The following is a 19,981-nucleotide window of genomic DNA, read 5'->3' on the forward strand; positions in this document are numbered from 1 at the left end:
TAACATAAAATACACTTATATACCTAGAACTGGATAATAAACTAAATTTCTAGAAAAATGAGGATGGGTACCTAATGTCTTACCTTAATATCTATTGAATTGCCGACTCTGTGTAGAACCTGAGCAGCCTGATCATAATTGGCCATCCGCAGGTTGATACCACACACTTCCAGCAACTGGTCTCCGATCTGGAGACCTGCATAACTTGCCAAACTAAAAAAACATTGTGGACTTAAAATTGTTTATGTGTTACCAAAAGTAACTTTCATTTCTTAAGAGGATTTGGATACGACAAGGTATAGGTATTTCATTATTACTTTAAAAATGCATTATTTTATGTTAATAGGTACATATTTATATGTTTTATAGACCAATAATAATTTGAGCTCTTACTTTAATGATACCTGTTTATTGGCCATGACATTACCCTTACAATTTTACTATAGACTTACAGGTCTGGCGTAGCAAAATTAAAACCAATTTCTTAAGTCTTTCAGAAATGCTTAAATTCCAACAAATAGTTTATAAACAAACAAACAAAAAACATGTTACAAATGTATTTATAAGTTACTTACCTATTAGAAGAAACTGAAGAAACAAATACCCCCCTACTGCCCATGCCCCCCTCCTCAATCTTGATACCCAGCTGTTCACAAGATTTCTCAATATGAATTTGTCTAATTTCTCCAGGACAAGGCTTATGCTCACCAGGAAATCCTAAAATATTTAAATTTAATTCAATTACAGAAAAGTTTAAAAAAAAAACATTACATTACAGACAGTTTTCAGCGGGTAGAAAATGAAAAATTAGAGGGCCAATCTGTTTTATTGGCGCCGAAGGCCCGGGACACTAAAGCAGAGATTAATTCTCAATTATTTTTTTTTCGTGGAAAATTGGTAATAATATGACACGATCCATGCTTTTCAGTATGGAACCATTTTCTTTTGAGCAGAAATTCATCACATATATTTTTCTATATTGCAAAAGCATAATAAAAAAAGTACACTTTTATAAGAGATAGGTTTAAAAAATGAAAAATACGATTTTCTAAATTGATTAACAGATGAAAATACCAAAAGTTACCTATTACAGAGTTCCTGTTAGTCTGGCCTCTGCCCGGAGATAAAATTTCTACAGTATAGGTGGGAAGGGGGGATGAACGGTCAGAATAAGGATAAGGTCGGTCTATACTTCCTGTACGCAAAAATAATATCAAACCTCCTCAATTTATGTGAAAAAAATTAAGCATAATTGGTATATAATTCCAATCATGGATAGGACAATGAAATTTTAACTTTTCATTGACAGTAATCCAGTTTTTATAACAAAGATAAGAGAACATGCAAAAACTAAAAAAAAACACGAAACCTTTACAAAAATTAGTATTTTTGTTTTTGGACATTGCAGATAGACACGACAGACAGAACAATCTATTGAGTAAGTATGCATGACATAGGAATATTCTCTGAAAATTATTAGTCTATCTTTAATAGCAGTCGAGAAAATCTCATTTGACCCATAGAGTTACGGTTAGACTAGCATAATGAGAAAGTGAATTATAGAGTAGCTTAGTTACTATAAAATAAACAGTAAATAAGAATTACTGATTTTCCAAAGAAATTAAGATCCGGTTTGATATTTCCCTGTTGATAATTTACCAAATGAGCCACGAGGGGCCAGACTTGGTCTGGCGACACTGGCGTTCGAAGGAATCCTAATCACAAGCAAAATAAGGATCAATTATGAAAGTGCTGGTTACGCTGTTGTATGGATTAAGGTCAATATATTTGTGCAGGTTTATAGGTGGAAATCTTAAAATATGCAAAGCTCATTAATTGCTTGCATTTACAAATTTTTTTTTGTATTTTTAAACTAACATATTTTTTTCCAGTGTTGCTTGAAACCAATTATTATCAGCTAGATTAGAACCGGTTCTAAGCCATACTAAAAAATCATGTATAACATTGTATTACAGACAATTTTTCACAAATATTGAAATAAAAATCATAAAAATAATATTGGTATTTTTGGCCTTTGCCATCAGCCCCTCAGGACTAACAAAACTAGGTTTAATCAATTAATTTTTCATTTCATTATCCGCAGAAAGTTGTCTATAATACATGTGATAGATAACTATTATTTCACACTAATATTGACCCATTCACAACAGCGTTAATTCCAGAGAACAAGCAACGTAGAAAATAACTTTCAAGAAATGTAATTTGACGACAGAATCAGAAACAAAGTCATGTTCAGCTGGTTGTTTACTGGAAGATTTTTATGCAAATTAGCTTTTAATACAAGGCATTTTGCATCATATGTAGGTATATCAAATATATATAGTGAACTATTTGATAATAATATTTTTTTCTAAACCAACATTATAAACAACTTGTTATGTAGTATTAAAATAAAAATGATGGTTAAAAAAAAATTTCCAAGTATTTATGCTTTAAGCAATCATTCAATTTGATCAGCTTACTGTAATAAAGGTACACATATCAATATTTTATTTAAAATACATATTTAAAGTCATACATAATAAAGAGAAAGAAATTGGCAATTGGTTATTAAACAGTATAAAAATCTAAAATGCCTCTTGAAGTTCAAGTATAAGTTTTTTATAACCTATTACCCTTAACTTTCCTTTAGTTAGGTTTACAATACATAAGTCAAATATGATAATGATTTTATTAAAAAGTATAGAATCATTCTAATATTTGACTTAAAATAAAAATAACATAAAAAAAACAAGCAAATAAAAATGCAGTTAATACATTAGTTTGTTAGTAAAATCAATAATACCATACAATAGTCATGCAAAGACAAGACATGCAAAATAAATAAATAAAATACATTTACATTGTTTTTTTTGTGACAGAAGCTGTGCAACGAACATTTTGTTGAAAAAAATGCCAGGGAGTGAGGGAGGGAGTGAGTGATGTGTTGTAATATTTTCAGGGAAGGTAAGATAACAATACAGGAAAAGGTGCCATTGAAATTCCTTCAAACTTAAGATCACAATTTTTTTTACATAGAATGCTCAATTGCGCCCATAGGTGGAACAGCTAAATCAATTACCTAATGAAAGATTTTATATAGCAGTTTTAATTCAATTAGATTTCCAGTATGGCTTCGAAACTAATAAATATCCATGGGATAAGAACCAGCTCTCAGCCTTACTGAAAAATCATGTATAGCATCATATTCCAAGAATATTAATAAAATCAATGTAAGTTTTGTTAGCCTGGGCCTTTGCCACTTCAGGGCTAAAAAACTGGTTTTATAGTGTAGCAGAACTACATCAAAATATAAATAATCAGCTGACCCAAAAATGAAAATTGGCACCTTATCCTTTCAAAAAATTTAAAACAAAGAGAAAATAACTGTGAATATTTACTTTTTAAAAAGAATTTAAGAGAGAACACACAATGCTTCAGATGAAGTTAGGGGGGCAGGTAGAACAGGGGACTCATCCCTACAATAAATTCACCTGCAATACCCAATCATAATCTTGTAAAATTTTCATTTTATCTTTAACTTATTGATTTTGATTTACTAGGTATCTATATTTAAGTTATGTAATTAAATATAACCAAGTGACTTCTCAGATATTTATTTTGAAAAGCTCTTCATCTAAACTTTAGTCTTTCATGAAAATTTTTATCCTTCCTTATATATAGTATTTTTTTAAAATATTACTTTCAGATTTAAACCTAATTTTATCATTTTTTGACCACATTAAAAAAGTAGACTTTGCACATTTTGTTATTATAAGAATACTTGTAAAAATGAATGATGTAAACTGCACAAGGTTACCCAAACTTTCATAAAACTAGGAGGAAGAAATAGTGTTCATGTAATTTAGAAAATTTATCATAAAAACATTTTATCACAAAAATTATTTTATATTTAAGATTTGATAGTTTAAGTATTAATTAATCGAAAGCACATATTTAAATAGTAGCACTTTTAAAAAGCGTAATAATTGAGTTTTCTTGTATTAAATTGGATAACCATTTTCATGTTATCCTCTGCCATTATGTATAAACGTAGTATAAAAGTTTAAGAAATATGGTTTGTTGTAACTGACAGATTTGACAAATTGCCTATTGGTTTACTCCTTAACTTATCAACATCCTCAAAATCATGGATTTTTTTCTAAAATAAATTTCAGGTTTTCATAAGAATTTGATATCCTTAACATTTTAGATGTCCTTAAATAAAATTTGAATATGCATAATATAACAACAAAATGCTCAGCTAAAAAACGAAACAGAAAAAAATAGACAATACGTTTCGTCCTAAAGTCAATTTTAGACAAATAAAAAATCTATTCAACCTTTAAAATAAAAATCTTCTAAAACAAAAAAAGTGATCTACTTAAAAATATATATGTTAAGTGTGTTATACTTAACTTTAAATTGGTTTGTAGTACAAGAGCAGAAGACTAAAAAATTTTATTTTCAGAACATTCTAGTGGTTATCCCTGAACAATTTCTAGAAATTATATTGTACACATATTCAGCAGTTAGAACTTAATCAAATATTTGCCTTTCATCAAATTTGGTGTATTATTTTTTTAAAATATAAATTTATCTTAATATTTAGTTACTCTACATACAAAGTTGTTCTTAAAAGTTAATTTTACATTTTAAGAAATATATTAGACTACCAGGAACAAAATTTAGTTTGATAATAACCGACAGGACAGTCAAAAATAATTAAAAACCTTGAGACATTTGTATAACAAATATGTTTCTTTGCTACTACGGTTATAAAATTCCTTGGTCAATTTTTTTTCAATTTGTATGAAACATACTAAGGTATAAAAAAATCCTCATATATGTATGTGTGTCAGTACCTGTCGGACCGTCGTGGCTTCGGCCTCTCCAGGCTGCGCGAATAGAGCCGCGCATTGGCGGCCGCCGACCCACCCCCCTGGCCGCTGCGCGAGTGATAATCACTCTTGTTGCTGCCGCCCCCCGTCGAGCTGTCCGCCGAACCCGTGTCGTCCAAAACCATTTCGAGGGAACGATTCCGCAGCCGTTTGGACCGCGAAGTGGATTGATTGCTCTTGTGTTTTCTGTACATTGTTTGGCTGTTGCCGTATGGTTTGTATTTGCTAGTGCTGTTGCTTGACTTGCTGGTTATGCTCGTTGGTCGTTGTTGCGGTGGGGGCTGTTGATCCTCTGAGAGAAGTCGGTTGTTGTTGATTGAGCTGCTGTTGGGCATGGATTGATTCATGTGGTCGTCAGGATGACCTAAATTTAAAAAATTACATCTTTATTGTTCATCTATTTGAATCTCATAATTAATAAATTGTCCCTATTACCTAACATATCCATCTATCTATCATAGTACCTGATCTAATAGTGAATAGATTGGGTGGGTCAATAGTCTCTCTGACTCTATAATCACTGACCCTCTGTTACCTACCTAATCTACCTATCTATCTATAATGATACCTGATCTATTAGTGAATAGATGGGGTGGGTCAATAGTCTCCCTGACCCTATAATCACTGTCCCTATTACCTAACCTTTCTATCTATAACAGTACCTAATCTAATTAGTGAATAGATTGGGTGGGTCAATAGTCTCTCTGACTCTGTTACCACTGTCCCTATTACCTAACCTACCTATCTATCTATCTATAATAGTACCTGATCTAATAGTGAATAGATTAGGTGGGTCAATAGTCTCTCTGACTCTGTTACCACTGTCCCTATTACCTAACCTACCTATCTATCTATCTATAATAGTACCTGATCTAATAGTGAATAGATTAGGTGGGTCAATAGTCTCTCTGACTCTGTTACCACTGTCCCTATTACCTAACCTATCTATCTATAACAGTACCTGATCTATTAGTGAATAGATTGGGTGGGTCAATAGTCTCTCTGACTCTATAATCACTGACCCTCTGTTACCTACCTAATCTATCTTTCTATCTATAATGGTACCTGATCTATTAGTGAATAGATGGGGTGGGTCAATAGTCTCCCTGACCCTGTAATCACTGTCCCTATTGCTGGACCTACAGTACTCCTGTTGGCCAGTATTTGTGTCTGTAGTTGCATCCTCACATAATCTAAATATAAACCATATGTGGCTGCGGTTGTCTCATTGAAACAATTAAAGAATATACAAACTATAGGATTACGGAAGAAAAAAAGATTAGTCTACACAACAAGTTTTTGGTTTAGACCAATGAATCTTCAGGGATACGACGATACACGATACATTAGTACATCCCCAATGTTGATGAACAAAATTACCCCTTCTGCAGAAAAAAATATTGGTAATTTTATAACCAGTGTAATTTACAGTTCAAATTTCGCATCCCTTCCAGCAGATACAAAGTTCTTTTCCCTAATCATACTTCAATTGTATTTTAATCTGTATATTTGCAAAGTAGCTTCGCTTGCATCCTTCACAAAATCAATATTAAGACACTTTTTCACATTAAAATGAATTAATTTTAATTACCTTGGACTGTCTTTTCCAGCGGCGGCAGCAATTGCAGCCGCAGCATTTGTAGCCTCATTAAACTGCTGCAGCTCTTTGCATTCCAACGCCGAGCTGCCGCCAATTCTCTTGGAAAAGCTTGATGTCTTCTCCCTGAACTTGGGTACAGTGGGGTTCAGATTAAATACTTGGATATTGGTGTCCTGCTTGCTGGTCATAGTGGCCGCATGGTTGTCGTTGTGGTTCTCCTGCTTAGCCACGTCCTTGTTGTTTTTAGAGGTTTTAATACAATTCCAAAATTTTATGCAAAACAAGGACGATTACGTAAATTAGAAGCGACGATGTTTGAAATTACAAGCCCAACATAAGACATCAATTCAGGGAGGGAGGTGACATTGGGGTATTTCTTACACCGGTCCACAAAGTTTTTATAACGTTTTCTTCTTTGTTGGCTTAATAACTTTTGGGATTTTTATTTTATTCTGATTGGTTTGTTCATACAGTTATGCGTCCAAACATTTGAACTATTAATTGTTATCTACTGAAGGAGTAATTTTGTGTATCATCATTGGAGATGTACATAAATTTATCGGCCATTGTCTTATCTCTTTAGATCACTGCATCAATTTAAAAAAAAGGTAAAAAGTAGGAGGGTTAAAATAAATTCGTGTATGTTTTACCAAACAGAAAGCAAGATTACAGATTGGCAGACTGAAGGACAGACAGACACAATAAATTAAAGATTGGAATCACTATCAAAATAGTTTAATTTTGATTTCTAATTATAAAACAAAAATGACCATAATTTTTCTCTTTTTGGAATTATATGGAGACCTGATTGATGGCCATGACATTGGTGCAGGACGCGTCCAGGTTGATTATGCTCGGCGAGGTGGAGGAGATGATGCTGGGGGCTGTGGAGGACATCAGGCGCGAGTCCCGCACACCTGATGTTGCTTTGTCAATAGCATTAATAATATTTGTCTTATTTTTTTATCAGCCTATATACATATTACATATTTATTGCAGTTCTTAAAATAATTTATCTTTAATTGATCTATCCTTGTATTATTTGCTATAACTTTCAATTAAATAATTTTTTGGGGAAATTTTTTTTTAAGATTAAAGAAGAATATCCTTTTCTTTTATTAATTGTAATCATAATAATAATAATCCAAATATTAGACAAAGGGATTATTAAAAAAAAAATATTTGTAACATAAGGAAAAATGTAAAAATAAACCTAATTACTCAACATTATGTGTGCAATCACATTCGCCTAGTGCATTGAATTGGAAAAATATTGCTTAATATAACCCACTTACCCTTGACAGAAATTAATCTTTAAGAGCTTATTATCTTCATTGGCTGAGGGAGGAATAGTTTGGAGGAATAATGGTTCTATTGGTGTGCGGAATTAGGCTGTGCTGTTTTCATTTCATTGTTCCATTTATATTTTAAATTCAATTACTTAGTTTGGCATAATTTGTTGTAAACCATTAAATATTTTCATAAAGGTCAAATTAAGCAATAATTTTTTTATAGTTGTGAAAGTAAATGCGCACCCCAACATATTTTTGCTTACTTATTCAGCATTCTTATTCAATAATAACATGTTTTCATCTCAATATATTAATATTTTTATTATAATATACACAAATCTTTTATTGCTTTTATTATTATAAGACAAAGCGTCAGGATACTTTTGTCCACTGTGTATATTAGAATTAAAAGGGGTAGTTTCATGATATTAACTCTAAAGGTTTAGCAAATTTGCAGAATTAATTGTAGTGTTTAAAATGAGGATTATGTTTTTTCAAGGTGAAAATAAATTGAAGAACAAATTTTGTCACGAAAATATGATCTTTAAAAATAGTAACTTAATCATATACCTACTTTTAAGACTTTAAAAAGAATAATTCTTCACAGTATTTTGCTACAATAACTTTGCTGCACTACATAGAGTCATTTTATCCTTGTTCCTTAGAAACAAATTGTAAAAATAAAAAAGGGAGAGTAATATGGCACTTGAAAAGTATCTACATTATCTACATCTTACTATACAATAACATGTATCAAAGATACATAAAGGCTTAAAAATTAGAGGCGAAACAGTTTTGTCCGTTGCAATATTGTTTTAGTTTTTTTAAAATATACTATATAAGTTAGAATAAAGTTAATGATATTGAGATTGAACATTCCTTTAGCTCCTAATCTAGTGGTGGAAGAAAAGTCAACCAAATCTCTGAATTATTAGCATTTGAAAAGTCATGGGCTCACATGACTTTATACAGAATAGATAAAGATAGCAGGGACTTGTGGATAGGTTATTGAATAAGAAAAAAGAAATGAGCACAAAAAGCAAATTTTTAAAATAAATTCATTATCAGTGACTCCCACTACCGAACCCACTTTCAACAATCTTTCTAATATTAAAAAACCTTAAAATGTTTGCTACCAAGACTTTATTGTTTGTTGCTATTAAATTAGATATTTTAAACAGAATGATTTTTATATTGAACCTTTTCTTTAAAAACTTACTAGCAGTGTTGCGGATCCGGATCCGCAAGGATCCGCATTATTTTGAGTCCAAGGAACTGGATCCTGATCTGAAAAAAAAATGTGGATCCGGTTCCGGATCCTGGGGTAGGTATAAATTTATGGAAAAATCTACTTAAATTTACATAAAATAGTCACTTACAAATTTTGAAATATCTGGTAATCTTGTTAAGATCAGCTGATTCACTCCCACACTCTTCTCTCTCACATTGTATATAATCTCCCCTTCCCTTTTCGTATACCCCAGGTCGGTGATTTTATTTTTATTGTCAAGGATCCGGATCTGGCTCCGGATCCGCACTGACCAAATTTGGAGGATCCGGATCCGCATACAATCAATGCGGATCCGCAACACTGCTTACTAGTCCTTATTTTTTTGGCTGAATGTCTGCAGAAACGTAAATACAAAACTAATCCCTTTAATTTATCCCTGCCAATTAAATTCTAATAGGTAAGTGTTTCAATGGACAACTGCCACTTATATATGGACAGCTTTCACTTGATATTAAAAAGAAAGATTACAAGATTAAAACCAGTTTGGTTAGCCCCTGAGGGCCGAATGCCAAGGATAATATAACTGGCAATAATCTTATGACTTTTGATTTAAAAAAATATACATGATTTTTCAGTATGGCTAAGAACCGGTTTTAATTCAACGGATATTCTGAAGCCAAACTGGAAAATATATAAAAACAGAGATTTTCCAAGACTTATTTTATCCTCAGAAAAAATCCATTCTGTTCAAACTATCTCAGAATAAAAAGAGAAATATAAAGTTATATTTAAGATGTAAAAGTCCCAATTCTATCTGTGTACAACTTTATTCGTCTACTACACACTGTAAGGAAAAAAAGTGGAATTATTAAAAAATGGAACATGATCACTGAATTTTTTAAATGCTGTAAATTAAAGCAGAGTTGGCTACCAAAATTTTCTTTTATTTAAACTTTTTTTTGTTATTTTTAAAGTATTAATTTTGCCTGAAGCTATATATCTCAGCAAGGCAAATTCTTGAGTCGACTTTAGACTTATGATTGACCTCCCCACCCTCCCTTAAGTGGGGTCAGGGGCGATAAGCTAGTTTTATATAAAAAGTATTGTTAAGTCTAAAATTTCATTTTTTTTGCCTATTTTCCTTTCAATTTAAAAAATACCACTTTTTTCTTGCAGCGTGTTTTGTAAAAATGTTGTTAAATCCAATATTTGACTTGACTGTGAACCTGGTGGAATTATTGTATTCATTTCTTCTGTCTGCCCCGCTAGAAAATTCCAATAACTCTCTGGAAATAAAGTTTTCCTTCTGAATGTATATTGTATATATACCTAGGTATGTATTTTTAATGATTATTTACTTGACAAAAAAAAGTTAAAAAAGGCGCGCAAGGGTATTAGCTACAAGGTTCAAACTTAAGGGAAAAGAATAATTTATAATTATTAATTGCATCAGCATAACTGACAGACCGACATACAAAGTAAATTACCTACTAGATACTTATTGCTATAGGGAATCTTTACAAAAAATCAGCCGTCTATCTTAAATAACAGAAGAGAAAATTACATTTCCCTCATAGCGTCACGGACTGACTGACGGACGAAAAATTAATAGGAATTATAGAGTAGCTTCGCTACTATAAACAAAGAAAAATGTGTTTGCACAACATATTGAATTATCATAGAAATTTAAGGATAAATAAGCTAATTTTGAGATTCCATGGGACGGAGATACATCATAAAATATACTTTAAAGGCTTGAATTCCTTTTTTAATTATATACACATAGAAGAAAAAATGCCTTGAAGAATAGGTAGCCGATCTAGTAAAATGACTCCCCGTATCAGTGCTGGAATCCTTTTTCATCCCCGGCGGACCGCCGCCGCCGCCAAAATCAAAAACAGGCTTTTGATGGTCTTCAATGCGACGCGGCGATTTTTGTGATTCTATGGGCTTCCAGTTAGGGTCGCCAGCACTTGGTGGGACTATGGAGTTTGGTGGGGGCGGTTTCGGCTCCCGCGGCTTCTTCTTTAAAGTTCTCATTCCTAAAGACAAACAAACAAAATCAAATTGAACCTAATTTTAAGAAGTATGTGGAATAATTCTGTTAAAATATTAGTTATTATGTGTATTAGTACCACATGAAGTGGCCACTGTACGATCAAATAGATAGATAGATATGTTTATACCTGAGTTATTATGTGTATTAGTACCACAAGAAGTGGCCACTGTACGATCAGATAGATATATAGATACATAGATAGTTAGATAGATGGATACATAGATAGTTAAATAGACAGATAGATAATGTATATACCTGAGTTATTATGTGTGTTAGTACCACAAGAAGTGGCCACTGTACGATCAGATAGATAGATAGACACATAGATAGTTATATAGACAGATATAAACATAGATAGATGATGTATATACCTGAGTTATTATGTGTATTAGTACCACAAGAAGTGGCCAATGTGCGATCAGATAGATAAATAGATAGTTAAATAGACAGATATAAAAATAAATAATGTATATACCTGAGTTATTATGTGTATTAGTACCACAAGAAGTGGCCACAGTACGATCAGAAGTACTTGTTTGAGTATGACACGCCTTCTTAGTTGTAAAATCAAACACCTCCCTAAAATCAAGAATTTTACATTATGATCAACTAAAAGTTAAAATAGCTTACTCAGTTTCATTTATATTATTATGAAAACGTTCTTTTAATAATAGATCGGCAGTTTCACTCATATTGCATGTGAACCAGAAATAATTCTAAGACCAAAAAGTATTTTTGATGAATTTGTTAGGTTAAAAAAATATAAGAATTCTACACGGAAAGGGCCCAAAATCGGCTAGAAATACGTTTTTAAAAGCTTTTAGAGGAGCTATGTTATATAACATTGATGGAGGAACCCTCCCCCAAAATAGTTAAAAAACCTTCCATGGACCCATAAGAATCTTTACTGTACATGATCCTTCTTATTTTACCTATTATCATCCTTCCTAGGACTAGGACTAGCCACACACATACAATAAACATGATCCTTCTTATCTTACCTATTATCATCCTTCCTAGGGCTAGGACTAGCCACACACACATACACTGTACATGATCCTTCTTATCTTACCTACTATCATCCTTCCTAGGACTAGGACTAGCCACACACACATACACTGTACATGATCCTTCTTATCTTACCTACTATCATCCTTCCTAGGACTAGGACTAGCCACACACATACACTAGACATGATCCTTCTTATCTTACCTATTATCATCCTTCCTAGGACTAGGACTAGCCACACACATACACTGTACATGATCCTTCTTATCTTACCTATTATCATCCTTCCTAGGACTAGGACTAGCCACACACATACACTAGACATGATCCTTCTTATCTTACCTATTATCATCCTTCCTAGGACTAGGACTAGCCACACACATACACTGTACATGATCCTTCTCTTTCCAGATACTGATAATCAATCATTACATTTATAATTCATTTTGTATGTAAATGTACCTATTAAAATTTTATTTTGTGAAATATAAATCAATCTGTTAAAAATACAAGGAGGATCCGAGATTCCTTTAGCCAGGTAGTCATGTCCATTTTCCATAAATTATAACAAACTATTTTTTTAATGCTTATCCTCGATTTATATCAGAAGAAATATACAATTATACAATTTATTTTCAGATGTAATGTTTAAAATACGTATTTTCCGGTAAAGTAAATAGCTGAAAGTAACTAAAAATTAATTCAATTTAGTTCAAAGAAGTATTTACATATTTCCTTAACAGATATGTGTTACATAGAATTCAGGATAAAATAAAACCTAATTCTTTTTATCAGCGAAGCTTAACCACAATTGACTTATGTATACTGTAAAATATAAATATTATAGTTAGATAATCGTATATTTATCTGTTTTTCTGTCTGTCTCTACTCATATGAAATATCTAATTAGGTAAGAAACTGTAATTTAACCACTTTTATAAAATATATTATAACTAGGTATGTCTTAACGTAAAATGCAGAAATTTTATTGAGATAAAAGTTGGGCCTTTGAAATTTTTTAATTGTAGGTATCAAAAAAAGACAATTTCGCCATGTAGAAGCAAAAACTTCAGGACATAAACTTCCTTCTGGAAACTTAAACCTTATCTGAAACAATAACGAGCTTTTCAATCCAGCCGTTTACAAGATCTTATTGGACAAATACACACAATCTTAATAAAACTCTAAGTAAGTCCTTCAAAATCTATACTAGAAAAGGTTTCTTCTTTTTTTATATAAAATGAAACAAGTTTTCCGCAGAAGAGAGAAAAGCATAATAAAATACCTTAGCACATAAAAAAAGAGAAGGTGTTACAGAAATGATTTGTCTTGTAAAACAGCAAATAAACAACAGTAAATCTTTAATTATTAGTTACATGATGTCTGCATGTCCGTGTGTACCGAAGGATCTCGCTTACCGATGGAAAGCCTCTACAGTGAAGTTCCTCATAGGACCAGTAAAGGTTTATAACTATTCACCCTCCCAAGAGAAATCTCCCCTGGAAAAAATACCCGTTCCTTGATTTTTATCATAATTTTTAATCCCGAATTCTAGAATCCTTTTGTCTATCTGTCTGTTCGTCAGTCCTTAAATAAGTCCGTAACGCTGATGTGAATATTTCTATAACATATGGTGCTCATCTACTCTATACATTTAAGTGTTCGTCTGTTTGTCGACCATGCTTTAAAACGCATAAACCTTATTTTTGTTAGGTTTCGTTATTTTACTCGAGTTTTTGAAAAACCCCTTTCATTTATTTCATTGTTTTGACAACTGAAAACTTGCTATATAACTTACTTTGTCCGTTTTTCCATTACATGATTGCTTTTATGGTTCGCTACTTTTGGATGTTATCATCCTTGTTTATGTAATGTATTTCTGACTGTTTTGCGCGGACTCTGTGAAAAGTAATGAAAAGATAGCTCTAGCTGTGGACACTACAAAGTTAGGATAAGATATTCCATAGATAAATTACAAATATAGATAAATACATGTAAAACATGGCTTGCTAGGAGTAGAAATACAACATGTATGTTTAACCAGGGAGGAGAGTGGGCAGAAGGCTGTTGTCCCATAAATTTTCAAATTATATTTTCTTATTCGTTGCCTCAACAAGTTTGGGGACTTTTAATAAATTTCGATTGGTTGGTTCATTAAGTTGAGTGTTCCAAAAGTTTTAACCACGTAATGTAATCTACAGAGGGGTGATTTTGTGTATAATTACTAGAGATGTACATCAATTTATCAGCCATTGTCTCATTACTTTAGATTACTAATGTTTTACATACTCAATTAGAATTTAACAGGAAGAAAAGTTTGTTGTTAAATAACTTTTCCTAAAATAAAATATTTCATATTATTATTCATTTTTAAACTGATCAGAAATCTATAAAATATTGAGTCTATGGCCTAGGTAATAAGCCACAATTTTGAAACTTTTTCTCTTTTTACACACTCAAAATTGCAAAACTTTTTTTGGTAAGAAAAAGAATATCACTTTAGACAACAGAAAAAAAAGAACAAAGTGTAATTGGATAAACAAGAATAACTATTTACAAAATCGTGGACAGTACAAAAGCAAACCAGTTACAATTAAAAAAAGAAAAGAATAGTTTTCATCATACTAAAAATTTATGACGTCTCGAATGCTTGTTTGTAATTCTCAAAAATAAAAATATTCGACGTAAAAGGGGGCCATACAGACAAACCTTTTAGAGACCATTGTTTTAAAGGACCTTGGAGTCTTACACATGACGAGATAGCATTAATTTGTTTACGAATTTGTGGACAAAGTTAAAAACTTTTGGGTATTAGAGGAATCGGGGATCTAAAAGAATAAGACAATAGCTGATAAACTGATTACATCCCACATGATGACAAACAAAATTACCTTTTCTGTAGATTAAAATAAGTGGTTGAAACTTTAACACACTCAACTTAATGAACCAACCAATCAAAGCCCCGGAAATTGTTAAGCCAACGAATAAAACTTTGGGGACTAACTTAATAAACAGCTAAATGTATCCGGACGGACCTATTATGTATTATAAAGAAGCTGCGCTACTAAAAATAATTTAAAATGTAATTTTCCTTGGAGAGTTTTCTTCGCCAGTCTGAACTTCCATACTTGTTCCAGAATCCTCTACCTGCAGTTTACAAATATATTTATTATTTAGCTTACAAATGATAAAGTGCGTTTCTAAAATAAAAAAAATATCATTAGTGGTTAAAAGACACATTTAAAACTTAATGAATGTTTTCTAATTGTACTTCCTTTCTTAAAATTTCGCATAAACAACTAGTAAATAAAGTAATGCAGGAATAACAAGTTTCCAAGGCATTGACAACCAATATTTAGATGCACGACCTTTGTCTTGAAGTCTTAACTGTGAGGTAATGAATTGCACTAGTTTTTTGGCTAAGGCATTCCCTACTCTTACTATTATTGTCGGAATCTGACACAGCTTTTAACGTCTACATATATAATTGGGTCGAAATAAGAACTTACTACCTACCAAGGACGAGCGGATAAGCTTTAGCAGCAGGGGTTTTAAATAGAAATTACCTTTGAATGTCTTTTATTGCAATTAGCTTCGTCGTCAACTTTTGTCAAATCTTTCTGAGATTTTCTGAATTCAACCAGTTCTCTTGGCGACCTTAAATTGAAATATTGTGAGTTTAAAACAAACCGGATATGTATCTATCTTAATCAAAATTAAACGTAGTTCTTTATGTTATTTTAATATCCACGGAAAGCTATCTTTTACCAATTTAAATTATAAGGATGGGCAAAATTTCGGTTTGAACCCCCTCCCCCCGAATTTTTTAAATTTTTAGTAAGCAAATGCTGTCACAAGCAAATTAGAATTTTCAAAGAAATCTATAAACACGAAAGATAAAATCAGCCAATACAATTATGTACTATGACGAAAAAAATGCCATAGTTTTGGTTATAGAGAAGACATGCCATTAAAACAAATATTTAACCTGTGTTGATGAGGGGGGTAGTATTCATAATAATCTTCATGTTTACTTTTATCTGTACTTGTGGAGTTAGCATGGCTCAATTTTGATGAACTTTAACAAAAATTGTGATATTTTAATGGATATATTATTACTTGGGTCTTACACCAGATTTTCATGTTTTCTTATAAAGTGAAACAAGGAAATAACGATCTCCCCTTTCCACTCCCCTTCTACTGGATTAAAGAAATGACCAACAAACAAGTTCCATGTTAGCAACCTAAATTGACAAAAATGCCAATTACAATTTTTTTAAATATAGTGAAACTACATTCCAAAAGGGAACTTTTTTGCCGAATAACCTATCCTCTCACTCCCATGACAAAGCTAATACTCCCAGTTTACGCATAAAAGATACGGATGAAAGAACTGACCAATAAACAAGTACCGCGTTAGCAACCTAAATTGACAAAAATGCCAATTACAATTTTTTAAAAATATAGTGAAACTACATTCCAAAAGGAAACTTTTTTGCCGAATAACATATCTAGTTCTCCTTTTTTAGAGACGCTTTACAAGGATACAAGGATGGTTTTGTGTTATTTTACTTTTAGATTTATGTGATAGGATGTTTTTTTGCTATTTTTTACCCCCTTCTTACAATTTTAAACACAGAGCCCCTCGATGCTAGGGGCGCAGCCGATAGTTTAATAAATATCCCATTCCTTGTATGATTAAAAGCATCAAATGTGGCCAACTTCATGGATTTAGATGGAGACTTGACAAACTCTTTTATCTGATGATTTAGACTCCGTGTACAGGTGTGAGTTGACGAGTTTCTCTTGGTTGTGTTGCACCCCCCACCACTGCTGCTTGACATCTTCTTACTTTCCCGGGGGCTCCGGTTTATACAGGTGCCTTGCGGGGGAACTCCTGTGCAATCATTTGAGTTATTTGTATTATTAATCATTATATAAAGGAAACAGGATCTCGCAAATCGCTGAACTGTTATGGTTCGGCCTTACAATGTATTTTCTCATAGGTCCTGGGAAGATTTTAAACTATTTTTTTAGGGATATTCGGGAGATTGTATTTTTACTTTTGGAAACTTCCAATGACCTTAGAAGCCTTTAGGGCTCACCACTAAAATGATTTAAAGATCCAGCTCTGGCTTATAATGATTTAAGACAGAGTAAAATCAGGGGAGTGATAAATTGATATCACATAACAATAAAAACTCAAATATTCCTTTGATAGATCTTGACCGTGTGCTTGGGCTTTGTTCTTTAGAGGTTGAACTAAATCCACATTGATCATCATTCCCGGTCTCTTGAGAATCAGCCTGATTACAAGAAAATTATAATCTAGTAAAATATTAAAAAGGTAATATTGGTAGTATGTTTTTAAAAGAATTGCAACCAAATTTTTTTTCTTCTTCTGATAATAAGATAACACAAATTCGGGAAAGAGGGAGAGAGAGAGAGAGACAGAAAGAGGAAGGTGGGAGGGGAGAGAAAAAGGGGAGATAGGATGAGAGATAGAGACTTATTAAGAAAAAGATAAAATTGCATTACAGTCAAAGGGACTGAATCGATTATAGAGCAGCTATCTCAAAAGTTAAAATAATAAACTGATACCAGTTGACAAAAGTATTTCAAACGAAAGAAAAATAAAAAAGAAGGATAATCAAAATTGCTTTTAAAATTTTTAAATCAACTATGAAATTATATTAACCCACCTGTCCCTGATCTTGGGGGCAGCCCTTCAGCTCTGACAGCCGTGACCGCTTGCTGGCCTGGCTCCGCTTAGACGTTGAAAACTTGGCGTTCTCCTCATCCGAGCTGTCCGTCAGATTTTGTACTTTGAGCAATTCCCGCGACGGCTTGCGGACCATCCGACCGCTGCTGCCGCTTTTTCGCGACTGGCTGCCACCACCTCCTGAGTTTGCATTATTACCGCCACCTCCCTTTTCACCGACGTTCCCACCGCCACTGCTGTTTGAGTCTCCGCGTTGTTGTTGTTGTTTGGCGGATTTGTCGCGTGATTTTTTGCTAGGTAGTGTACCTCCTTGGGGGCTAGTAGGGAAAAAGGTTCTGAATCATTTTTCATAATCTTTACTTTGTTTAAATGAAATTCTATTTATAAAAATTAATTTTTTCAAACAATAAAACATAAAATTTAAGCATTGAAAAATGATTTGATTCAAATACCTGATTCGTACAACATCGCGTTCTTTTTTCTTTCGGGGGAAGGTGCCAAAAGTTGATTTTTTGGACCGCCTGAGAGTTGACGTTTTCTCTTTGCTCGGTGAAACAGAGTACGGCAAAGTTTTATACTTACTGTCCTGCTCCTCATTGCTGCGTGCGGTAGATTAAGCTGTTAGTGATTTAAGATAATTAAATTGGAAGATTTTTTTGTATTTTTTAGAACATTTGCTACATTTACATAAAGCCACAAAAGGGCTGTTTTACTTTTTATCTTAGAGCTATAATTGTAAATTTAAAGGAAACAAGGATGACAACATCCATAAAAGCGAAGCACTGAAACGGTAGGACAAACGGACATTAATACTTGTATAGTGTCTGAACTGAATAATCAGAATATAAAAGTATAAGATTCGAAGCAAAATTGTAAGTAAATTTGTTGAAAAACTGCTTGATACAGGATAATGTTTATGGACATACTTACATCTTTAGGGCTTGATTATAGAGTTGCTTCGCTTAAAATATTGTTCTTTGTTGTCCCAGGAATCAGTATACCAAATATCAGATCAAACGGATAATTAGATCATATAAAAATTCGTTGTTAAAAAAGTAGAAAAATCAACATGTTTAAAATGGACGTACGGACATTCTGGTAATGATTATAGAGTTGCTACGCTTTCTAAATCGTACCTAACTATTACAGGAATTACCATGCAAAATTTGAAATCGATAGGACAATTCTAACATGCTTAAATTAACGAATAAAAGCAATTTAAAAAAGTAAAAAAATCAACATGTTTAAAATGGACGTACGGACATTTGGGTAATGATTATAGAGTTGCTACGCTTTCTAAATCGTACCTAACTACTACAGAAATCACCATGCAAAGTTTGAAATCGATAGGACAATTCTAACATGCTTAAATTAACGAATAAAAGCTAACTATCTCGGACGGACGGACGGACGGACGGACGGACGGACGGACGGACGGACGGACCGACCCTAATTATAGAAAAGCTTCGCTTTTAAAAAGGAATAACAAAAGATAAAAGTAATTGGATGACTAAATAAAGGAAAATTTATTTTAATATTATCAAAATGAAAAGATGAAAAAAATTACGAATTTTATAAGATTTTCTTTGGATATTTAGACAAATCTCTGTCGTTCCAATTATTTTTCGTAATATTAATCTCTATCCCATGTACTGCATATTAAAACGCACAGTGCATAAATAATAAAACTTGGTGCATTAATTTTACACCTTGTAAAATTGTAAATTTATGGTCACTATTTTTACAAAAAGAAATCTCCCAACACCAGTTATTATTGTTAAAATTAGTGGACTTTTTTGGTTAGTATTAGTTAAAAAAAAGTTATTAAATCAACATGCACAAATTATTATTAATATAAATAGCAAAACAGACTTACAGAATATTCTATATTTTTTATAATTTAAGTGGCCTTGTAAGATTTAACACAATTTTGAATTTAAAATGGTTTCAAAATACAGAAACTTAACTTAAGACTTTGTAATTGTATCAAATCTCACTATTGAGAGTACATTGAGTATAATTAATGTACTTTAATTGTACTAGGGAATAGAAAGAAGTAGTAGGCATCTTCAATCAAACTAATTGCACCAGAAAGGGTATTTTCATCTGGAGAAAAACAATTCTGCCAACTTTTTTAATCAATAAAAATAATCAGATGAAATTTACTG

The 19,981-nt window shown here is 32.3% G+C and overlaps 1 protein-coding gene across 5 annotated transcripts in view; it reads right to left on the reverse strand.

Annotated features, from left to right (window-relative positions):
• LOC145328366 (uncharacterized) overlaps nt 1-19,981 on the reverse strand; it is a 151,958-nt gene that overhangs the window by 3,031 nt on the left and 128,946 nt on the right. For 2 of the 5 annotated variants that reach the window (XM_080171994.1, XM_080171996.1), the window contains 17 exons: nt 18,266-18,412; nt 17,794-18,148; nt 17,302-17,397; nt 16,781-16,986; nt 16,080-16,169; nt 15,658-15,748; nt 15,183-15,238; nt 12,434-12,505; nt 11,559-11,662; nt 10,823-11,066; nt 10,251-10,310; nt 8,672-8,716; nt 7,306-7,417; nt 6,493-6,734; nt 5,967-6,094; nt 4,866-5,265; nt 3,302-3,479 (listed from right to left, as the gene is read on the reverse strand). In XM_080171994.1, the coding sequence (XP_080028120.1) occupies nt 3,416-3,479; nt 4,866-5,265; nt 5,967-6,094; nt 6,493-6,734; nt 7,306-7,417; nt 8,672-8,716; nt 10,251-10,310; nt 10,823-11,066; nt 11,559-11,662; nt 12,434-12,505; nt 15,183-15,238; nt 15,658-15,748; nt 16,080-16,169; nt 16,781-16,986; nt 17,302-17,397; nt 17,794-18,148; nt 18,266-18,412 (2,512 nt within the window). In that variant the 3' untranslated portion in view covers nt 3,302-3,415. Of the gene's footprint in view, nt 1-83; nt 214-575; nt 718-1,084; nt 1,195-1,643; nt 1,716-3,301; nt 3,480-4,865; nt 5,266-5,966; nt 6,095-6,492; nt 6,735-7,305; nt 7,418-8,671; nt 8,717-10,250; nt 10,311-10,822; nt 11,067-11,558; nt 11,663-12,433; nt 12,506-15,182; nt 15,239-15,657; nt 15,749-16,079; nt 16,170-16,780; nt 16,987-17,301; nt 17,398-17,793; nt 18,149-18,265; nt 18,413-19,981 lie in introns of those variants that run through there. The other 3 variants (XM_080171995.1, XM_080171997.1, XM_080171993.1) reach the window with 2 other exon arrangements.

Source organism: Acartia tonsa, chromosome 9 (assembly GCF_053477335.1).
Source record: "Acartia tonsa isolate MP-2025a chromosome 9, ASM5347733v1, whole genome shotgun sequence".
NCBI lineage: Eukaryota > Metazoa > Arthropoda > Copepoda > Calanoida > Acartiidae > Acartia > Acartia tonsa.